The 24083-nt window shown below is 42.8% G+C and overlaps 1 protein-coding gene across 3 annotated transcripts in view; it reads right to left on the bottom strand.

The window, feature by feature from the left end:
- Positions 1-24083, bottom strand: part of CPVL (carboxypeptidase vitellogenic like) — a 112409-nt gene that overhangs the window by 19545 nt on the left and 68781 nt on the right. For all 3 annotated transcript variants that reach the window (XM_053218278.1, XM_053218277.1, XM_027075182.2), the window contains one exon: positions 13676-13858. In XM_053218278.1, the coding sequence (XP_053074253.1) occupies positions 13676-13858 (183 nt within the window). The remainder of the gene's footprint in view (positions 1-13675; positions 13859-24083) is intronic.

Raw genomic sequence — 24083 nt, 5'->3', positions numbered from 1 at the left:
GGTTTCTCAGGCATGCGTCACTGTCTGATTTCCTCTTCTGTCAATTCTGCTTCCTCCCCCTTTTTTTTTCACAGGTGTTGATCCCTAATACGCATCTTATACCCCAACCTTGGCCCAAATGCCTGATTCTGGAGAACTTAGCCCGTGACTACCATGGAGCTCTCTGATGATAGCAAGCCATCGCCATCGCCATCACCGTCATCGTGGTTTGACCACTATGTTCTGGTTTTCTGCTCACCACCTGATTCCCATGCGTGGACAGAACTTTTCCCAGATCTAGTGATGGAGACAAAGAACCTATGAATCAGGACAGCGCTCTTTGTAGAAAGCGACAGAGCTGGGAGAGAGAGGAAGACTCTGGGTAACAATTTCTGTAACAAAGCCAAAACATGTGCCCAGGGAATTAGCTGCATTTGGTAATCATCATCTCAAATCTGTTTAACAGTTACTTTCTTCCATTAAATACTGTTTTAACTTCATCGCCTCCCTTCTCAACTAGTCAAACACACACAAAAAATCACATTTGTTGCTCTTTGCTTACTCTGATTTTGTCAGGGGCACCAAGGACTTGATGAAGCCCCTTCTGGAACTGTTGGTTCTTTGGGGAATAGTTCTTAATGCTCCCTAGGGTGTTTAAAACTCCAAAAAACCCCACAAAACAAAACAAAAAACAAAACAACAACAGTTGTCAGGAGGAAGTCCAAGAGACGCAAATGGCCAGCTCTCTGTCACTCCCTCTGTGGATTATCTATGGAAAGGTTCCAATCCCAGCCTGGCCTCCCTTTGGACTCAAAGGACTGTGGTTATTCTTGGCTCCGTTTGACAGTTGTGTGTAGTCAAAGAAATAAAACAAAGTGAATGTTAGTTTTAGAAGGGCACACCTGGGAAGCTGGGGTTCTTACTGCTTTCTGTCTGCACATCATGCTTTCCGTCTCCTCCTCCCTCTTGTAAGCACCCTGCTTTCCTTTAGGAAACGGATTTTTCCACGTGGACCGGATGCACTGCCAAGTATACCGGCCATCGGCCCCACCTCTGTCACCACCACCACATACGCACCCCGAGGCCAGACGTGTAGACTAGTCCAGCCAACAGGAGTATCCCATCCCTTCCCCCGACACTGCCCTCACTGCCGTACTTAGAGGCATGGTGGCGCAAGGGAAAGGTTGAGATTTGGGTCGTCAAATCTCAGATATTACTACTCTTTGACCCTGTCAAATATCAGACGCTGCCATGATTTGATATTGTCAGATCTCAAATACCACTACCACGATTAAGCAAGTTGCGTAGGTGAAACTTGTGTTTCCTCCTTTGTAAACCAGTAAGTACGATCACGTAATTTACAGGGAAGCGATTAGCATTCCGTAAAACGGTGGCTAAAAAGTGTGTGACAGGCCGCGGGCCCGAGCGCCGACAAATGTGGAAGAACTGGTGGCCGTCATTAGCCATTCCCTTGGGCCCTCCCGGCACCCTTCTCACTCAGAGTTTACAGCACCAGAAGGGGCCCCCAGCCAGTGAGTGGCAAGAAATTCACACGAGGTTTGTCTAGCTCCAGAGTCTACCTTCCTCTCCTGACACCAGACCACCTTCCATTGGTCACGAGTCTCCAAAACAGTGAGGGGCGAGGGGGGCTCCTTGCCTTTGGTTTCTCTGTACATAACCTCCAGCAGAAGGTCTCATTCCTGTTGGAAACTCAGGGAGAAGCCCTTGGGGAGAGTATGGCAGCCCACCGGCCTGAGGTCTCTCACAAGACACACTCAGGTCAGGGTCAAGGTGCAATTGTGGCTCAGGGCTTGTGCTTTAGGGGGCTGGTGGTGCTTATTGTGGCTGCCCAAGGAGAACACTAGAATGACACCAGCATGTAGGCTCTCCCTGTGGATACTTAGCTTTTAAGTCGGTGTGACCACAGAGTAAACACCACTTCTCAAACAGCAATCGGTCCTCACAACATTCCAAAGCTTATCCCCACAGCCTCCATTTCAGGACCTCAGAATCAAGCACTGGGCTCAGGAAATAGGTGAAGAAGCTTCTTCCAATAGAGCTCCTTACAAGACTCCTTATTTCCCAGGATCCCCTTCCCTGACCTCTCTCCACCCTGAATTCATCCGACTGCTGCCATTTTAAACTTCCCAAAGGACAGCTTTGCAAACGTGCTTAACCACCTTCCATGGTGACAAACATTGTATGTTTCCATTTATTAGAGATACTTAGAGCCGTCCAGTTCACAGAGACAGGAAGTAGAATGTGTAGGACAGCGGTTGGCCAGGGGCTGGGGTTGGGGAGTGGGGAGGTAATGTTCAATAGCTTCAGTTTCAGCTGAGGAGATGAAAAGAGCCATGGAGATGGACGGTGGTGATGGATGCACGATATCATGAAAGCTTTTAATACCACTGAATAACACACTTAAAAATGGGTAGGGTTATGGGGGAATAGCTGGCTCAGTTGACTCTTGATCTCAGGGTCATGAGTTTAAGCCCCATGTTGGCTGTGGAGCCTACTTAAAAGGAAATAATTAATTAAATGAAATTTAAAAATGGTTAAGATGATAAATTTTATGGTATTAGTATTTGACACTTTAAAAAACTGGAGGGGAACCTGGGTAGCTAAGTTGGTTAAGTGTCCAGCTCTCGGTTTCAGCTGAGGTCATGCTCTCATGGTTCATGAGTTCGAGCCCCATGTTGGGCTCCATGCTGATGGTGTGGAGCCTGCTTGGGATTCTCTCTCTCCCTCTCTCTGCCCCTTCCATGTTCATTCTCTCTCTCTCTCTCTCAAAAAAAAAAAAAAAAAACAAAACTTTAAACAAATTGAAAAAAAATTTTAAAAAGAAAAGCCACCTTCAATGGCTCCCACTACTTCAACAATGGAGCACTCACCATTTTCCAACCATTGAGGGCATAGGACCTTTCCCAGTCTCTCTCCTGGTTTTCATTCTCCAGGCTCCAGACTGGAAACCAGTAAGCTGTGTGCTCTGCTGGTGGCCTGCTCTTCAGGCACCCACCTTGAGGCTCTGCCTACCATGTTTTCTCTGCTCATTTTAGCTAATTTCAGCATCTGTTCTTTTGTCAATATCAGAAGTTCCCAGATGAAGCCATAACTCTTCTTAACATTGGGTGAGCCTGACCTCACCTCCTACTAAGCTCTAGTACCTGTTAAAAACCCTGATGCTCTGTCCATAGGAAGTGGGCACACGCATGTGACTTCACAGCTAACATCAGATGTGAAAACATCAGATGTGAGATTTCCCAGGCCTTCTCGAATTATGGCAGACAGGTATGCAGGTGGCAGTTTTCACTGTGCTAGCATGCAGCTGCTAATGCATCATTCCAGAGGTGTGTACCCTTGTGAAGTAGAAAACCACTGGGCTGGAAGCCAGGAGGCCTGGAATCTAATCCCAGCTCAGTCGTTAAATGGGTAGGAGACTTTGGACAGTCACTTAACCCCTGGGCTTCAGTTTTCCCACCTGGAAAATGAGATCTAAAATTTGCTTCGGCTGTAAAATGCTACCTAGCTGAGACCATCCATCCTGTAATTATTAAATAACCTGAATTGATATTGATAACGAAAATACGAAATAAAAATAACAATGACTCAAATTGCAGTCAGGAAAAATAGGCTTGTTTGAAATTCTGCAAAACTCATGTTAGCAGAAACTTATGCCCAGTAAGATTTGATAAGAATGAAAACGGACCGGTGACTCAACCCTTTCTTTCAATGTGTACATGGAAAATAATTAGTCTCAATAAAATATTTTCAGTGAAATAAAGATGGAAACATTTGAAATGGTTGCAGTGCTTTCTTCAGAAACTTTAGCCTCATGAAATTTATTTTTATTTTCTTTAATGTTTATTTTTGAGAGAGAGAGAGAGAAAGCAAGCGAGCGGGAGAGGGGCAGAGAGAGAGGGAGACACAGAATCCGAAGCAGGCTCCAGGCTCTGAGCTGTTAGCACAGAGCCGGATGCGAGGCTTGAACTCAAGGACTGAGAGATCGTGATCTGAGCCAAAGTAGGACGCTTAACCAACGGAGCCACCCAGGCACCCCTTTGAAGTTTATTTTAGAAAGATATTCTTAAAGAAATTCACCAGTGTTATTCTGCTTAAAATTTTATATTTCTAAATGTGGAGTCAAAACTTCCTTAGGGTGAAAATGACAATTCAATGGTATAAAAACAAAATAGCGTAATAACAAAATAGCCCGCATTTCAAAAGCAGTGACAGCATGCTCACAGATCATGAACAGTAACTGACTTTTGGAGAAGGGTGGAGAAAGACCCCAAAAGGAGCAACAGGTGGCCATGGGTTGTCACCAGCCAAGGAGAAAGAAGATTAGACCTTTGGTCTACACTGTAACACTATTAAGTCCACACACACACACACACACACACACTGAAGGTCACTGTACTATTCTATGTTGCTTGCTAACTGAGCCCTTCTAGGCATTAATGAAAAATAGGTATTTCAGATCTTTCTTAGATATCTTACAGATAACTCAGTCCAAACCTTGCATTTTACAGATGAACAAACTGAGAGAAGCCCACTGCCCCAGATGATGTAATACGGCTGTCTCCAATTCTCAGAATCGCGTAGATACCAAAGGCGTGCTGCCTTCTAGGGAACGAGTAGGAGGCAACAACCAGCCCTCCTTCTTCACCTGATCTCCGCAGGCTGGCTGGAGCTGCCTTTGGTTTTCCCAGGCATCGCCTGACGGGAACACGTGGGCAGAATGGCACTCTCTCCACCCTGTTGCTCCCCAGGGACAGCTGTCATCCTCTGAAGCGGACATTTTAGGCAACCATCCGGAGACAAGTCTACTTTAGTTTCGATTTTTAAATTAAGAGCTGTGGAGTCTGGCAAAGAGTGAGGTTTCTTTCTTGGCAGACACATTTACACGCTGCTGTTGCTGAAAAGCAAGTCCGTGGCTCAGGCCCGTTTTTTTCATTATCAGACGCTTGACATTTGGGCGGTATTCTCATCCGAAGGCTCACAGAGAATGCCTTTGTTAGCCCCGGAGCTCATTTCCCTCCTTAATTCCCCTCGTCTCCGCGCACCACCCCCAATCCTACACTGAAGCATAAGGGGGCGGGAGTTCTGCCAACATTTTAAAATCACCTACATAAAATGCGGATCCCTGGCCGTGTGGTAAAACACTCCCTATCACAAACACATGTGGGCCTTGCTTCTTTTGTTACCACTTTTTGGCAGCCAGAGGAGGGCCATTTCATCGCTCAATGTGCTTCGCATTCACAAGAAGAGTCAGTGGGGTTTAGTGGGGTATTTGTCACAAGTTCCTGAGTGGCGGCCAATCCCTTTTCCCACCTCTGTGGTGCACACTGCCCCGTAGCCTCCCAAGCTAGATACTCTATGCACCGAGCCAAGCCGGTCACATGGGCACTGCCAAGTGCTGGCGTGGTCCACGAGGCTGGTTGAGGGACACAGAGACACAGGTGGGCGGAAGCAGCCATCAAGGATCTGGAGGACGTGTTGAGTGTGCCCGGTGGGATTGTCATCATAAAGCAGTGCAGCAGGCGAGGACAAGGGACACGTCCATCGCTCCCTAGCAGTCCCACTTTCATGTTTGCCCTTAATAGCCTAAATCTTAATATTTAAACTTTCCCTGGGGCGCCTGGGTGGCTCAGTCGGTTAAGCGTCCGACTTCGGCTCAGGTCATGATCTCGCGGTCCGTGGGTTCGAGCCCCGCTGACAGCACAGAGCCTGGAGCCTGTTTCGGATTCTGTGTCTCCCTCTCTCTGACCCTCCCCTGTTCATGCTCTGTCTCTCCCTGTCTCAGAAATAAATAAAATGTTAAAAAAATAAAAAATAAAATAAACTTTCCCCAAGGGTTGATTTTCAATCAAACACTTTCCCTGATCTTGACTTACTATTTACAATTTACCTTTTGTTATGTAGATTCTTATATGTGATTTGGGATAATAATAATAAGCATTTACTATGAAAAGGTTCTGCTCTATGCTAATCACTTGTTGAATTCCCTTAATAATTCTATAAGGATAACATAGAATGTTCTTTTTTAAATTTTTTTAAGTTTATTTATTTATTTTGAGAGAGACAGAGAGAGAGCACAGGCAGGGGAGGGGCAGATAGAGAGGGGGGACAGAGGATCCAAAGCAGGCTATGTGCACATAGCAGACAGCCTGATGTGGGGCTTGAACTCATGGACCATGAGATCACGACCTGAGCCAAAGTCAGATGCTTAACCGACTGAGCCACCCAGGCACCCCACAGACTGTCGTTCTTAGACAAGAGAAATTTATTTCTTATAGTTCTGGAGCTGAGACAAAGTGCTGGCTGTTTTGGTTTCTGGTGTAAGCTCTATTTCTGGCTTGTAGAGGGCTGCCTTCTTGCTGTGTCTTTATGTGGCAGAGAGAGGGAGAGCAAGTGAGCTCTCTGGTGTCTTGTGTTTTGTTTTTTCTTTTTTTTTTAATGTTTATTTATTGTGAGAGACAGACAGACCAAGTGTGAGTGAGGGAGGGGCAGAAAGACAGGGAGACACAGAATCCAAAGCAGGCTCCAGGCTCTGAGCCATCAGCACAGAGCCCGACCTCACAAGCCGTGAGAACATGACCTGAGCCAAAGTCGGATGTTCAACTGACTGAGCCACCCAGGCGCCCCTGGTGTCTTTTCTTATAAGGACACTAACCCCATAGAATCAGGGCCTTGCCCTTACAACCTCATTTAACTTTAACGACTTCCTTATAGGTCTTATCTCCAAATATCATCACATTGTAGGTTAGGTCTTCAACATATGAATCAGGAGACACACAATTTAGTCCACAGCAGGTAACTATTATTATTATCCCTATTTTTTAGAACATTGTGCTCAAATATTGCTGGAGGTAACTTCAGAACCTAATGAGTTTCAGTAAGTAACTCTTTTATATTGCACCTAAAGAAAGCTTAACAAATACCTTTCAAGCACATGAAAAAATTACATAAAGGAGTCTTTTTTTGTCCTGAGAACCTCCCTTCTACTGAGCTAACATTCCCCACCCGACTGGCAATTAAATATCAGAGGCAATATGACAGACATTGGCAAACGCGCTATGGGAACAAAATGAATAAAGTTTGAATCCCCTTCCTGTCATTGGATGATACAGGGTTGCTAACCTTCTCAGGGTCTGTTTCCTCATATGTAAAATGGAAATGACACTGTATGATTTGCAAGGATGTTCTGGTAATATCCACGAAGTGCCAATCACAATGTCCAGCACACGTGCTCAAGAAGCAAAGCTACTTTATCATTACTGAACATAAATGATGAACCCACCCTTATAACTCCTGTCTTTGGTTGGTATATCTTCTGTTCCTTCCTATCTTTTGTTATTTTGCACACACAAAAAAATTATAGTGTGTTTTTCGACTGATCAGAACTACTGAAACACATATTTGTTAGAAAATAACAATAATAATAACAACAACAACAAACAATCTTAAAAGGCCAACAAGAAGAGGATTGTTTGGAAAATTAATTACATCCATTCAACGGAATATTACTTAAAGATAAGAATTTATGCCATAACTCTGAAAATGTGAGATATTTGATATAAAATCTGATACATTAAAAGAAGAGAGCAACAACTGCCACTTCTTGTCTTGGCAAAAAAATTTGTTGCTCTCAATCCTCCTGCTAAAAAACCAAAACCAACGATAAAAACTAGAAAAGCTGGACAAACGCCCATTTAAAAGTCATGGTGATCTACCAAGGCAGCCAGGATGTGAGGCGTGTGTGAGTTTCCCATTGTTGCTGTGACAAATTACCACATATTCAGTGCCTTTGTAACAACACACATTTCTTGTAATCCTGAAGGTTAGAAGTCCAAAATGGTCTTGATGGACTAAAATCAAGATGTTGGCAGAGTTCTGTTCCTTCTGGAGGCTCTAGAGGATAGAGCCTCTATCAATGTCTTTTTTTTTTTTTTCCAGCTTCTATAGGCTGCTTGAACTCCTTGGCTCATGGTTGCTTTTGCTCTTTTCAAGGTCAGCGGTGTATCATCCTCAAATCTCTGGCTCTGACTCATCAGCCTCTCACTTGTACTTAAAAAAATTTTTTTAACGTTTATTTACTTTTCAGAGAGAGAGAGAGAGAGAGAGAGAGAGAGAGTGAGAGACACAGTGTGAGCAGGCAAGGGGCAGAGAGAGGAAGACACAGAATCTGAAGCAGTCTCCAGGCCCTGAGCTGTCAGCATAGAGCCTGACACGGGGCTCGAACTCATGAACTGCGAGATCATGACCTGAGCTGAGGTCGAATGCTTAACTGACTAAGCCACCCAGGCACCCCTCACTTATTTTTTTGTAAGTAAACTATATCCCCAACATGGGGCTCAAACTCATGACCCTAAGATTAAGAGTCTCATGCTCTACCAACTAAGGCAGCCAGGTGCCTCCTCCCTCATTCTCTTACAAGGATCTTTGTAATTGCATTGGGTCCATCTGGATAATCCAGAATAATTTTCCCATCTCTGGGTCAGAGGATTAGCAACCTTATTTCCACATGTAGCCTTAATTCCTTCTTCCATATGATATAACATATTGACAGGTTCCAGAGATTAGAAGGGCTACTTTGGGGAACCATTATTCTGACTACCATAAGGGGCCAGGCTTACAAAGTAGAGAGGAGGGCAAAAAGCTAATCGGATATCCTGTGGTCCTTTCACCATAAAAGCAATGGTTGATTCAGGGCCAAGAGGCTACAAAACCTTTATTAAAGGAATAGATAAGAGGCTGGAAACCTGCTTGGAACTTTGGGGAGACAAAAATTGGTGTTCATAGGCTGCCAAAGAGCAGAGGCCCTGGTTAACACTACAAATGTCAATTTAGGACCATGGAAATAGACCAGCTAACATACAGATTTAAATATAATCAATTCCAGACTTGATCAAAGTGCTTGACCCCTATTCTAACTGCCTAACAGAAGCAAAGTAAAATCTCTTTGATGGAAAGTATCATCAGCCACAAACTCAAACTATCTCTATAATTCTACCTGCATAATGCCTGACATTCACTTGAAAACTTGTAGGCATACCAGAGAAAAGGATCCGGTTACCATGAAAAAATAGAGTCAGGCTAATTGGTGATACAAATCTAAAATTTATCAGCAATGGGCATCAAACTAAGTGGATTAATGTGTTCCCGAAAAATAGATAACAAGGTGAGGAATAGATAATAATGTGAAAGTTGAGATCTATACAAAAGAATAAAACTAAAATTCCAGAACTATAAAAAAACCAATTGCCATGATTAAAAAATAAATGGGCTAAATAATATATCCGGAATAGCAGCAGAGAAGAACAGAAAACTAGAGAGAATTGAAAATATCAAAACTGAAGAATGGAAAGAAGAAAGAACAGAAATAAAGCTATATGGGATGAAATGAAAAGGTCTAATGTTCGCATAATTAGGTCTTCATGGGAGAGGAAAGAGAGAACAGAGAACAAGCAGGATTTGAAGAGATAATGACAAATATGACAAAAGATATCAAGTTATAGTTTCAAAAAGCTTAAGCAACCCGTATAACACACACACACACACACACACACACACACACACACACACCACACTTAAAATCACAGCTATATACCCATAGTCAAATCTTTTGAAAACCAAAAACTGAGAAAATCCTAAAAGTAGTCAGGTGGAAAAAGAAACCACCTCCAAAGGAGCAGTAATAAAATGGACAGCTTCTGATCAGAAGTGATACAAGTCAGAGGACAACAGAGTAATATCTTTTATGTGCTGAAAGACAATAACTGCCTAGCTAAAATTCAATTCCATGAAAAATGTACTTCTCAATTAAAGGTGACACAAAGACATTTCAGACAACCAACAATAGAAATGGCTGCCAACACAACTTTACTAAAGTAAATAATAAAGAGATTTTTTTTTTAAGCAAGGAAAAATAATTCCAGTCTGAAGCATGGAAATGCAAGAAACGCTAAGGGGCAACTGAATGGGTAAATTTATGGGTAAGTCACAGTGACACTGGTTATGTAACATGATGCAAATAACGGTTTGTGGTGTTTGAATTACATGTAGAATATTTTTTGCTTTTTAATTTTTTTAATGTTTTATTTATTTTTGAGAGAGAGAGACAGAGTATGAGTGGCAGAGGGCCAGAGAGAGGGAGACAGAATCCAAAGCAAGCTCCAGGCTCTGAGCTGTCAGCACAGAGCCCAATGCAGGGTTCCAACTCACAAACCGCAAGGTCATGACCTGAGCCGGTCAGACGCTTAACCATCTAAGCCACCCAGGCGCCACCCTCCCTTTTCGTACTGTTTTTAATGATAACACAAAAAGGAGGAGAGTTGGCAAGGAAGATCTAAGGTTCTTGCATTTATCTGGAAAGTGGTAAAATTCTAATTTATATTAGGATTGAATAAGTCTAGAATTTACATTTTACCCTTGAGTATAATCATTAAACAAGATTACAGAATGTATACCCTGACAAGCTTATAGAATAGGGAAAGAAATGATGATATAAAACATTTGAGTAATATTAAAGGACACAATGAGGAAGAGAACATTGAAATACAAATAAGACAAATAGGAAATAAACAGTAAAGTAGTAGATTTAAACACAAATATATCAGTAATTACACTAAATGTAAATGGACTATCTCATTTAAAAAATATTGTCAGGCTCCATTAAAGAAAAACAAAACCCAATTATACACTACTTAAAAGAGATACATCTTAAATATAAGCATTCAGAAAGATTAAAATCAAAGCATTGAAAAAGATATCTCATGCAAATATTAATCAAAAAGAAGTTGGCATTGTTACCCTAGTATCACCAAATTAGATTTTAGGGCAAGAAGCATCACTAGACATAAAATGGGACATTTCATAAGAATAAAAGATTTAATTTGCCAAGAAAGTTTAACAGTTCTGAAGTTATATGCACTTAATAACAAAATAAATAAAGTAAAAATGGATGAAAAAGGAGAATAGAAAAATCATATGTTAAATATATATTACTTATAAATAATAATCATATTATATCATATAATATTACATATTATAATAATATAAAAATATATATTAGAACACTGTACCACAATGAAAATAAAGTGGCAACTGCTACATGCAAAAGAATAAGTAAATGTCATTAATATAAAGTCAAGCAAAAATGCCACACAGAAAGGGCATATAGAGAATATGTCCATTTGTCAAAATTCAAAATCTAGCAAAAGTAACCTCGGATATTAGAACTCAGGACAGTGGATACTCTGGGAAGAAGGGGGAATAGTGACCACAGTGGGGACATTGCTCTATTCTATTTCTTTATCTAGGTGATGGTTACATTTACCTATACATTTGCTCTGTGAAAATTCATTTACCTATACATTTGTGACTTGTGAATGTTTTCTATATTATGCTGTAACTCAATAAATAATTTTATTATAAGAAAGAAACACGGCAGAATCAATCTTATATAACATTGTTAAAATTACATAAAATTTATGTAAAATTGTGTACATGGGCATCAATTAAAATGCAATTTCAGACGTTGAAACGTTGACTTTTTCTTTTCTCTTTTAAAAAAAAGTATTTGAATTGCTATAGAACCTGTTATTTAAAGACAGACAAATAAATACCAAAAATGAAGTCCAGATTACTTTCTGCAAATGGAGAGCCTCCACTTGTCCCGGAATTCCAATCTTTTGGAATCAGTCTTCAGAGTTAACTTGCTATTGTGGTTCCCAAGTCAATATCCAGTCCAAGACTGCCTGTGCTCCAGTTTACAGAAGCACACAGGACAGACACAGCTCTCACCGTCTTATCTCCAAATCCCTCTGCAGGTCAACAGACCCTCCACTCTTCATCCTTCCCGCCCCCCGCCCCCCGCCCCCCCTCGGTTTCAAACCTCACATGCATTCCGCCGGAACTATTTCTACTCTGACTCATTCCGTTTGCTACGGCACTGGTTTTTAATTCTTTGGTGTAATTTATCTTGATCTAGAAACTATAATGTTATAAATTTTCCAACATAGTTTCCCTTTACGTGAGCCCAGAAATATGTCTCTCTACCATTTCCTTTGTCCCAGGTAGTCAACGTTACAAGATATTTAAATTTCTTACGTTATTCAATGGCTAGAATGACTGGGGCGGGGGAAGGAAGAGTACCTTTATACATTAGACTACCAGTAATTTCTACTTGATCTATCATTCCTTCCAACACAAATGTATATCATAACCCAGTGACCCTTATGAAATTCTTTTTTACTATCCCAAAGTACCCAGTAAGCCTCTGAGATTAATTTTTTTTAATGTTTGTTTATTATTTTTGAGAGAGAGAGACAGAGCACGAGCAGGAGAGAGGCAGAGAGAGGGAGACACAGAATCCAAAGCAAGCTCCAGGCAACAAGTTGTCAGCACAGAGCTGGATGTGGGGCTTAAACTCACCAACCGTGACATTATGACCTGAGCCGAAGTTGGATGCTTAACCAACTGAGCCACCCAGGCACTCCTCTGAGATTAATTTTTATTTGGAGCATGGATTTGCCTAGTGGTAAGCTCGGGTACTTGGAAAGCTGTAATTCCAAATATTCAAACCTATAGAATTGAGGTCCCATTGTTGCCTCAAATAAAAAATTGAGGAAAGGGGCACCTGGGTGGCTCAGTCGTTAAGCATCGGTCTCTTGGTTTCGGCTGAGGTCATGATCTCGTAGTTTGTAAGATACAGTCCCGGGTTGGGCTCTGTGCTGACAGTGTGGAACTGCCTTAGGAGTCTTTCTCTCTTCCTCTCCCCCACTCACACATGCACTCTCTCTCTCTCTCTCTCTCTCTCAAAATAAATAAACTTTAGAAGAAAATTGTGAAGGGGTGCCTGGGTGGCTTAGTCCATTAAGCGTCTGACATGCTCTGTCATGATCTCACAGTTTTGTGAGTGAGTTCGAGCCCCACATAGGGTGCCGCGCTCACAGTGTAGAGCCTGCTTGGGATTCTCCATCTCCCTCTGTATCTGCCCCTCCCCTACTCACGCTGTCTCTATCTCTCTCTCTCAAAAAAAAAATCAAACTAGTTTGGAAGATTTAAATTTCTTCTCTTGACTAACTAAGCAAAAGCTTACTAGGGGACATTCTTAATTTCTCCGAAAACTTTCTGGAGGTAAATAGTGTAATCATCACATAGTCACCAAAGGAGCCCTGCTGATCCTTGAGAAGCTGAGACCTGCAAACTAGAGGCACAGTAGATGGGCTTCACCAGGAGCAACATCTGACCTCTAAAGTGGAGGTCACGCTAGGGGCATCAGATAGACAGATTTTGTCCTGGGGCTCCATGTGTAAGACACAAATGTGAGCACAGAATTGCCAGAAGAGATTACGCTGAATCTAACTCAGGTTGTTTGTTCAAGCTCTCCTTTGTTCCCAAATAGGCTAAATCTCTCATTAACGATTTGCCTTTTGGGGCTGAGTATGGTCTTTTTGATCGTCACCTTGTCTCTTGAACAATATCTACACTTTCCTCTTGTTTTGCATGAGGCACCGTGTACTTGAATGAACTCATACCACCCTGCTCTCTGGAAAGTAGGGCTGCAGAAGGCACACTTTGGCTACTGCGTGACGCTGTGTAGGGTCAGCCATACCTTATTGGTACTCAGGCTTTAGTTCCAATCCGCCCATCCCATTCCTCACAGCTTACAGGTCCCAAAGTGTTTCCATACCTGACAGAAGTCATCCACTTGCCGCACATAACCGGCCACTTCGTTATCGGATTTAAAGATCTTCCAGACTTTTCTTTCTGCCTGCTTGTATTTCTGGGATCCTTTCCACTTCATGGCCATCAAAGAGCGCTCTGTCAGGGAGGCTGCCACAATGATGTCCAGTTGGCCATTGTAGATCAGTACCTGAAATGAAATGGATCCGGGGGCAAATGCGGGATTCAGCAGAAGGCAGCAAATCTATCTACATATAGATAGTGTGTGCACAAGAAGAAAGGTAATGTGAGAGAGGCCAGTCCAGCAGGGGAGCAGGGTCATTTTTTTCCAGTTGGCCACACACCCCAACAACCTGAAATAAACTCAAGCCTGGTCTCAGCCACTGCAATTCTTCCAAAAGTTTGAACCTTCATAGGAATCTGCACAAAGGCTTCTCTCAGTAGCTGAGCATTCTCTCGGGAGCTGAGAATCCATATTATTCTCCCCTCTGACATTGACTTTACAGGGGCAACTATGATTTTTTGAGGCTGACAGATAGACGCAGGTGTCTCAGATTTGTTACACGTTGGAGGCAAATATGTTTGCCATGCAACTTCTAAGACCTCCTTTTCTTAAACATGATAGCCACTTGTCGACAATGAGGAATGTCTTTTTTTCCTAGAATACATTTGTGTGTGTGTGCGTGATAAGTTGGTGGATATTATAGGAGAACCAACTCTGAAGCAAGGTCTTGTCTTTTCTCCAAAACTAATATTCATTTGGCTTGAAAAAGAATTCATATACTATCCAATGCCGAGGAAGTGTAAAAATGGCACCACACTTGAGGAAAGCAATGATCCATTTTTTTTTAAATTTTTTTTTCAACGTTTATTTATTTTTGGGACAGAGAGACAGAGCATGAACGGGGGAGGGGCAGAGAGAGAGGGAGACACAGAATCGGAAACAGGCTCCAGGCTCTGAGCCATCAGCCCAGAGCCTGACGCGGGGCTCGAACTCACGGACCGCGAGATCGTGACCTGGCTGAAGTCGGACGCTCAACCGACTGCGCCACCCAGGCGCCCCAGCAATGATCCATTTTTAACAAAAAGATTTTAACATGTTGAGGCTCGCTGTCCCCGTAACCCCAGATTGTGAAAGGAATTCTATGAAAATAAGCCCAAAGAAATATCTATATATATAGCGCCCCGTTTATCACGTCTTATAATGAAAAACTTGAACACAGTCTACAAGTTCCATAATTAGTGACTGGTTACATAAACTATGGTACAGATTTTCTATCGGATAGTGCAAAACCATTTAAAATGTTTCATTGAACCGTATGGCAATGCGATAAGCAATACTTATCACACACGGTTAAGTATGAAAGCTGAAAGTCAAATATATTTCACAATTATGAGCGTATAAAATAGGTATACATATTTACATATATGGTATGCACCTTTAAAGAAAAGGAATACGGTTGGTTAATTTAGGTGGCACAAAGCTGAGTAATTTTCTCCTTTGTTTTCCACTCTTCTTAGGTTGTTTTTATGCAACTAACATGACCTTAATTCTCCTAAGGCATTGTCACTCAACCCCCAACAAAGAGGTTTTCCTCAACTCCACGCTACCCTTTGATCTACTTGGAAGTTCTGGTTTTGCTCAAGTGAAGACCTTTGGTCGAATCCTCAAATTGGATAGAAAATGTTTCACTGCATATGTTTCCATCTCTGCCCTCCTGGTGCAGGCTTCTTAAAAGGCTTGCACATAATTAAACAGCCCAGGACTTTTACACACTCCAAATCCTCAAGCAGCAGTGGGCCAGGATTCAGCCTAAGATGAAAGGGCCCTGGGCCTCTCATGTTACTCCGTCACCACCACCACCTCCGCTCTCCTGAGCAGAAACCCAAAGGGAAAACTCCTGATCGATTTAAAGCCTCTTTAAAAAACTCAACTCAACTATAGCCATAAAAATGTGCGTTGTTTATACAAAGACATTGCCTCAAAGACCTTGGGTACTTACGGTGCATGCAAAACTCCTACAGCTGTCTTGCCAACAGTATGGAAGCAATTACACATGATCTGTACGAAGGAACAAGGCTTAAATACTCCATCATCCTAGGAAGGCCTGATTAACAAAGATAATTATCTATAAAGTAGTTCCTCTTCCAGAATTCAATGAAAAGATGCTGATTAACTAGCAAATACACAAGTGCATCTGGCTGGTTTCCACTCTGTGGCTACTAAATGAAGCCTGCCTCTTTCTGAGGGTCTCTTGCAGCTATCTCACTATCATCAGTGTATTTTGAAATTGATTTGAATGTGTTCTCTTTTGGGGATGCAAATCCACAGGTCACGGCAAAAAAGCAGGCTTATTTGTACAGCATTAGAGCACAGGTTTGTTGGACTGAATTGAAATGAAGTCCGTGCCTGAGCTGTACCCTTTGCTATTCAAGACTCAACACAAACGAGAGCACTAACTCTCTGGAACGAGGCAGTGAAGGGCTGAACTGCCTAATTTTGTGCATGTGATGGGTAGAAGGCCCACTTCGGGGGGAGGGTGGGCAATGGAAATCTTCTTTTTAAAGCAAGGAAAACATTTTTAACTTCTAAAGGGCACATAAGTCAAATGCAACAACAAAAAAAATTAAAGATTAATGATCAAGCAAAATGATTTCAAAGCTGGCATTTAAGGCTGCCAGCATTAAATATAAGAATTCCAGAGCTTTTATTTTTATCTAAATGTCACATTTACTCTCATCAGCCCTGACAGGAATATTTCAGTTGCCTTTAGGGCTGGATGAGTGGGGAGATATCCCAGGATCCAGTAAGCCAAGAGGCTGGGGGGAGGGGGGAGCGTGGAGCATGGGGGGGGGGGGGTCCTGAAGCCCAAGGGCACACGTTGGCACACATTTGTTCCACTCCTTCCTCTAGGGTGACCAACAGCCCCGGGTTTGCCCTGGCCTGAGGCGTTTTCCAGGACGCTGGGCTTTCAAGCTAACCCTGGGACAGTCTGGGGCAAGCTTCTCCCCAAGGCTTGATGGTATTTTAAGCAACGAGATCTAAAGACAGAGAGAAGGAGACAGAAATGAAGGCGGCTTTCAGCTACTCTTGTCTTCTCAGTAGTGACTGTAACAAAACCAGGCACAGGAGGATCACTGGCTGCAGCTGGCCTCCAGTGACACGCGAGGCAGCACCCCTAAACACTTTCCTTCCTGTTTCCTCGCTTTCCTTCCTGGACAGCTGCGAAGCCTCCTTTCAACGGCAAAGGCACTCCCTTTGGAAAATTTTCTTTTCTTTTACTCGAGGTCTGACCAGTTAGCGCAGTGAAATGGATGGTTTTGCAAAGACGTGAAAAAATACTTCTTATTAAAACATCAGCGAAGACTATGATTCTTTGTACTCTATGATTGTGACATTGTTTTTTTTAAAAGATGCTTCATCGGGGCTTCCGGGTGGCTCAGTCGGTCGAGCGTCCGACTTCGGCTCCGGTCATGATCGCATGGTTCGTGAGTCCGAGCCCCAAGTCGGGCTCCGTGCAGACAGCTCGGAGCCTGGAACCTGCTCCGGATTCTGGGTCTCCCTCTCTCTCTGCCCCTCTCCCGCTCGCACTCTGTCTCTCTCTCTCTCTCTCTCAAAAATAAAAAAATAACCATTAAAAAGGTTTAAAAGATGCTTCAAGCTTGGGAAAAGAATACATCAAAATACCAACAGTTAAGGTAGCTGCAGTGTGGGTAATTTGTTCTAACTTGACTGTTTTCTAGGTGGGTTTTTTGTTGTTGTTGCTGTTGTTTTGGTTTGCTCTGTTTTTGAAAATGTGACTAGGGTGTTTTTATAATGAAAAAATAGTAAAACAAACAATAACACTAAGTTCGGGGAACCATGGGTGGCAAAAATGGGTCTTTATTAAGGAATAATTTGTATTGACCCAAATAGTACCGGCTCTCAATTTTTTATGACAACTAGGCAAACAGCATAACTAGTTTGTTTGTAGATGATCTTAAAAATCCATTCCAGAATTCAGGCATTTATAAGAAATGGTAGAAGGTGGTTTCGATTTTAAGCATCTTGTTTGTTTGTTTGTTTGGTAGAGGCAAAGGCAGAGATGAGAAAAGCATTTTTATTATGTTCTTTACCTCCCAAAGTGCTTTCACGTACATATAACTTTATTCTCACGCTGTTTCTTGAGGTCAGGACAAGAGGAATTACAACGTCTGCCTCCACCTTACTGTTAAGGAAATTGTGACACAGCGAGGGGTCAGAACATGTCTGAGATCCCAGACTTCCAAACTTCTACCCAGAACTCCTTAAGAAAGGAGCCAAGTTCCTTCAAACCAACAGGCATTTACTGACTCCCCGTAGCTAAATGTTTTGTGCTACCGAAAGCCTCTGGCAAGGGAGAGTTGGTTGAGCGTGAGACACAGTTCACGTCTCCAGTTCAGAAATAACGTTGGTCTGTTGGTCCAAGTCTGGTGACATCTCTCAGTCATTTCTCACTTTGGCTCCATGGACAATGATGTGTGCAAGGATGTTATCCAGCTGGCAACAGACGTCTCACTTCTGTGGAAGGGAGTACCACTGATGAAGCAGCTGTGGCAGAGCTTGGGCTCCTTGAGAACGAGGCTCTCCTGGCTCCATAGCCCTTGCTCAGTGCTGGGCATCCCAGAAAAAGTATTGACACTGGGAAGAGTCGATTGCATTCTCTAAAGGTTTTCTATAATGCTGTACATCGATCGTCTGTTGCTTTGGCCTGCCTAGGTCCACTGTCTCTTCCCCTGGTTCCTGGACTCCCACACCCCCCCCAAATGGATCCAGCCTTGGTGGAGGCTGTCAATCACAATATCCTGCCTCCTCTGTGCAAGGGATGAGCATGTGACCCAAGCTAAGGCACTCAAATGCTCTTTTCATAAAATGTGAATTGTGGGCAGAGTGACATAGGCTTCCCTGATGAGTCTGCCCACTAGCTTTCCGTCCTAGATCCCCAGAATTTTCCTTAGTCTCAATCCAGTGCTTCAATCAATTTTTTTTTTCTGGGAATTCTGTGACCTATCATGTCATCTGATTAATTTCTTTTATGCTTCAAGCAAGCACAGTTGTTTCTGTTGCTGAAAGCATGAAATCCAAACTCATACACCAATGGACCAGTGCCCCCCATGCCCCAGTATACAATAACTGGGAACCCCTGGACGTGTGGCTTAACCTCCATGGGCTTCATTCCCTTTTCTGGATATGAATATGGTTAAGACCTACATCTCATGGTAGTGACAGTAAATGAGATAATGTGCACAGAGCTGCTAGCACAGTGCCTGACACAAATTAGTTCAATGAGTGTGAGGTCCTCCTCCTTTTCAGGGGGGTTGATACTTGGATAAGGACTTGAAAGACTCAATGAAGCATTTCTTCTAAAATAAGCCTTCAGAATATGCGTATGGTCCTTCTGAGTCAAACACTTAGTTGCCAATCTCACCCTTCCAGAAAAGGCCTACAGTAGGAGGAAGTCCTGCTGGGATAAACCTGAACTCCATCTATTCAAACGCCTGAAATAACATGCCTTTCACTATTAATTTTACACACATTGGCCGCGATACCTCAGCAGTCTTTTTTTGGTAGTCGGAGCCATGAGTTTATAAATTACTCTTTTAAAAGGAGTTTCAGTTTTGAAGCATAGGGTTCAAGACGGCAAGGAATTTGCCCATAATTCACGGCTAGAAAAGTATGGTAAAGAGCATAGCTTTTAAACGGACAGTTTGGAATCAGAGTAGAACTTTCTCATTCCTCTTATGTTGGGGAAGCTGTGCTAAGCATTTTGCATCCATGATTTCACAGCACCCCCAGAAAGCCGATGTTATTTATCCCATTTTAGGGACAAGGAGACAGAGGTACAGGGAGAGGAGGCAAACTGGGGACAGAGCCTCAAGTTCAGATCTGCTTGAGTCCCAAATGTGTGCTTCTTAGCCCTCTTCTGTACTGCCTCACTGTCTAAATCACTGCCCCCAAAGGAGCACGTTGAATAGGTAGTTTATCCTATATTTGTAATTCCACAGGCAGGAAGCAAACCTAAAGATAAGCATGGAATGAAGGATGCATGTTTATAGTTAAGAGCACAGGCTTCGTGGCCGGGTTTGAAATCCTAACTCTGCCTCTTACTAGCAAGATCATCTTAAGTGACTCAATCCATCTAGAGTTCCGTCTCCTCATCTGTAAAATGGGTGGAAGAGAAACATACATGACAGAGGGTCACTGGGAGAATTACATAACGTAATGCAAGTAAAGCTCCCTGCACTCTGGGCACACAGTGAATATTCAATTAAGCTAATTATTATTATCACCACATTTGAATAGCTCCACATAGCTAGTCAAAGAGCTCCACGGTTTCCAAGTGAGACGTTATCTGTGGATTACAATCAGGGTTTAGGATGTAAGAGTTAAAATTCTAATACAACCGCCCTAGGTCATCAGTTTAACAAAACAAACAGCAGGGGCGTAGAAAAAGTAGTAGGATGCGTGCAGACAGAAGGCTTGAGCTCCAGCCCCAGCGCAGCCTCCCAAGGCCTGGGCAAAAGAAGCGACCTTGGGTATGTCATCGACCCACTCCGAGCCTTAATTTTCTCCTCTGTGAAGGGGAATATTTATGTTCTAGGATTGCTGGGAGGGTCAGATGGGATGTGAGATGCAAAACGTATCCTGTAGCCTGAAGAGCAGCGTTTTAGCAATGTTGTTGTCACTCCCGTTCAAAAATTAACCTGAAAAGTTAAGTTTCTATAGTGGAGCGCATAACTTTTAAGTGGGCTGCCTGAAGTCGGCATTCAGCTTGCAGATAAACACTCGCGTAGTCTACACAGTGTTGCAATTAGATGCCGGCGTCTAATTACTGGGAGATCTGGCCATACCGTGCCTGTATTTCCACTCACCCACAACGAGCTAACACTGTATCCACCCCTTCCTCAGTGTCCCCCCCCGCCCCCCGCCCCGACCCCCCGCAAGGGTGCAAGAGTACCTGTCGTCTATTCAACGCTTATGCCACTGTTTTTCTTAGAAGAGGAAAATATTTCTCTGTATCTGTGTCTTTGTCATCGGTAAAAAAGAAAGATCAGTAGGTCTCGATCCAACTCTCTTCATTTATTTCCTTCCCTTCCAGGATTCACGGGCAGCTGAGTTTCACTTCCATTGAAAATGGAAGGGAAGTGACCTTTTGTCTGAGTTGGAGGAAAGAATGCATGCTCAGTTATACATGGAGTGTGTTTTGTTTGTTTGTTTGTTGAATCTGCTCACGTGAAATCTCCACTTATTCGATAGTAAATATTGGTGGGGAGCCTGAGGACGAGACACCCAGGGAACAGGTATCAAAAGATGTGACCCCCTCTCCTCCTAATGCTCCATATTTTTTAACTTTCTAAAAACCAGCGAATAATTAGAAGAGGAGAGGCAAATTTACTCTTTCATGTCTAAGTTTTCCTTAAAAGAGGGGTCAACAGGGGCGCCTGGGTGGCTCAGTTGGTTGAGCGTCCCACTTCGGCTCAGGTCATGATCTCACGGTTCGTGAGTTCGAGCACCACATCGGGCTCTGTGCTGACGGTCGGAGCCTGGCGCCTGCTTTGGATTCTGTGTCTCCCTCTCTCTCTGCCCCTTTCTTGCTCCTGCTCTGTCTCTCTCTGTGTCTCAAAAATGAATAAACATTAAAAAAAAATTAAAAAAAAAAGAGGGGTCAACAAAAAAGTCAGTTCCACTTAAATCTTTCTAAAGTCTAGTCATTTCAACACTTCAAACCATAAACCTTTCAAGGTTCTGGATGTATATAAATCAGGGTGTTTTTTTTTTTAATTCTTTATTTATTATTTTTGAGACAGAGAGCACGAGACAGGGTGCAAGTAGGGGAGGAACAGAGAGAGGGAGACACAGAATCCAAAGCGGGATCCAGGCTCTGAGCTCCCGACGCGGGGCTTGAATCGTGAACCACGAGATCATGACCTGAGCCGAAGTCAGATGCTTAACTGACAGAGCCACCCAGGCACCCCTAAATCAGTTTTTTTCATGGATTTAAGTCTCTCAGCAAGAAAACCCCTCCTTTGTAAAGATCTGACGAACAGAATCAGATAATTAACCTTATTTTACACAGTGTATACTCCTGAAGGGTAAATATTTTCCAGGCAGATAAAAAGCAACCAACTGTTAGCCAAAGATAGCTGCAGACCAGTTTACCTGCAGAGTCCAGTAAAAAGACCCCATGCCTTCTGAAATCAGATTTTGACTTCAAGTTGTGAGGTCCCACGTGATACTCACAGGTGGAAAAAGACCTCTGTGCTTTTTCATGGTGGCTACACAACTGAATACTTGAAAGAAGAGATTTGGGGAAGAAATGTATATGAATGTGATTTTGATATATTTTCATCGTCACCGGTAGAAAAGCGCAAGACTGAAAATAAATCACGTGAGGGCCCCTTACTGATCTAAACGATAGCTTCTTTTTTAAAAACCCAAACTGAAACACACGTGTCACCCACAGAGAACACAAAGGTTTTCTCTCTGTTTCCCCCACTTTGCTCCTCCACTTATTAGGACGATTTCTGAAATGCTGCCGAAGGGGCGGCAGCAGTATGACAGGAAAGCAAACTGTGCTTTGCGAGAAGGCTGGATTTTTATTGTTGCATTTTTAGACGAAAGATTTATGCTTATATTTTGGCCCATTTACAATCCATCATAATACTTTGCAGACAAAGTTATGCTCTTTTCCCAATGATCTAGTGACCTTAATCTCTAACATTTTGTGGTTTCCTGTTTGGGGAAATGATTGAACAGCAGCCTAAGCTATTCCAGGCTGCACAGCATTCCCAGTTGGCCGCTATCTGTCTTAGTTTTGAATGTTCTCCTGTTCACTAATAAAAAAAAATTTTTTTTTAAGAGAAGCTTTCCCTACAGATGCTAAATCAATGAAACTCCTACAAAGCAGCCCTCCACACTTCCTCTCCTGGCCGCCTTACTTATCATTTTTCTATTACAAACTCCAATGTAGCTGGGAGTTCTTTTCTGCCTGAAGCAATTAGCATGACCCGCCAGTGCCTTTCTCCTGAACAGAAGAGAATTAACTTCACTAATATCCACTTCGACACAGGGTAATTCCCGAGGGTTTCCCAAAAACGCAACTGCAAAAGAAAAACTAAATTTCAGCTGCGGAGTATAACGTTCAAGAAATGCTCCCGACTGGAGGCAGAGTTGTTATCCTTTCGTGGACGATGCCTCAACCCTACCTACCCACCGTTTGTGCTTTTGGCCCTACTTCTTCCTGGGGATTCTGTGGGGATATAGGACTGCCATGCTCAGGAAGCCTGCCTAGAGAGGACTGGTGGAAAATTGTGCAACGATCGAATGAAACAGTAGTCACTTCTGCAACCAAGCTGTTCTTCAAAAGGGATGTAATTTGCTTCCAGGTTTATGGAAAAGGGAAGACAAAGACAGAGGGGGAAATGAACTTAGAATAAACACCCCCATGTGCCTGCCATTCCCCTACCAGCTGGTTTTGCCAAGACGAGTAAAGAAAAACGAAAGGGGAGAAACAAGTTTGAGTGAGTGTCCGGCGATTATACAAATAATGTCTTTTGGCCAAAGAAAATGATTCCTGCTTTCTTACAACTTAACTAAATAATTCAGTTGCTTTGCGAGGGGAACAAGAAAGCAAAGCCAACTTGAAAGGGATCCAGCAAGCCATCACTGCGACCCTGAGCTCTTTGAAAGAAAACTTAACTACCTAGAATAGCACACTTAAAATTACTTCTAATAATGACCCAGAATAATGCATTTCCTCCGGTTTGAATAGAAAAGTCATGGGGGCCCACTTGAGGGGATTCTTTACTCGGCTTCTTCTTCAGGGTCTGCTCTCGGAGCCTTTTCCTGATTTCCTAACCTCTTAAGAGTCGTCTCTGACCCTCATTACAGTAACTGGATTAACGAACTGAAATTGCTCCCGGAGCAGGACTGTCCATTCCCCCAGACAAGCCTCTCGAGAGAGGAATTGTCTTCCTGGTCATCAGAATGTCAGCTTCAAGATCACACCAAGGGTCATCTCCAAAGACTGTCTCATGTTTGCCAATGTTATTATTCTACTGAAAGGTAGGCCAAGGAGCCAAATCTTTCCTTTTTCCCCATTATTAAATGGACTTCATTAATGAGTACACATTTGCACTCAACCCAAGCAACAAGAAACAGCCCCATGGAACAAATAAAAAACGCTATAATTTATAATAATTAAGTCCACAGATATTGACCTACACTAATCAATACAGTGGCCACCAGCTACATGTGGCTGAAACATGGCTAGTCTAAATTGAGATGTGCTATAAGTCTAAGATACACACTGGAACTGTGATGGCTTAGTACAAAGACAAGAATGTAAAATATCTCAATAATTTCTTTTTTAATGTTTATTTATTTATTTCGGGAG

The sequence above is a fragment of the Acinonyx jubatus genome, chromosome A2 (genome assembly GCF_027475565.1).
Source record: "Acinonyx jubatus isolate Ajub_Pintada_27869175 chromosome A2, VMU_Ajub_asm_v1.0, whole genome shotgun sequence".
Classification (NCBI taxonomy): domain Eukaryota; kingdom Metazoa; phylum Chordata; class Mammalia; order Carnivora; family Felidae; genus Acinonyx; species Acinonyx jubatus.
The sequence above is the reverse complement of the archived record's forward strand: the minus strand, read 5'-3'. Positions and strand labels throughout refer to the sequence as shown.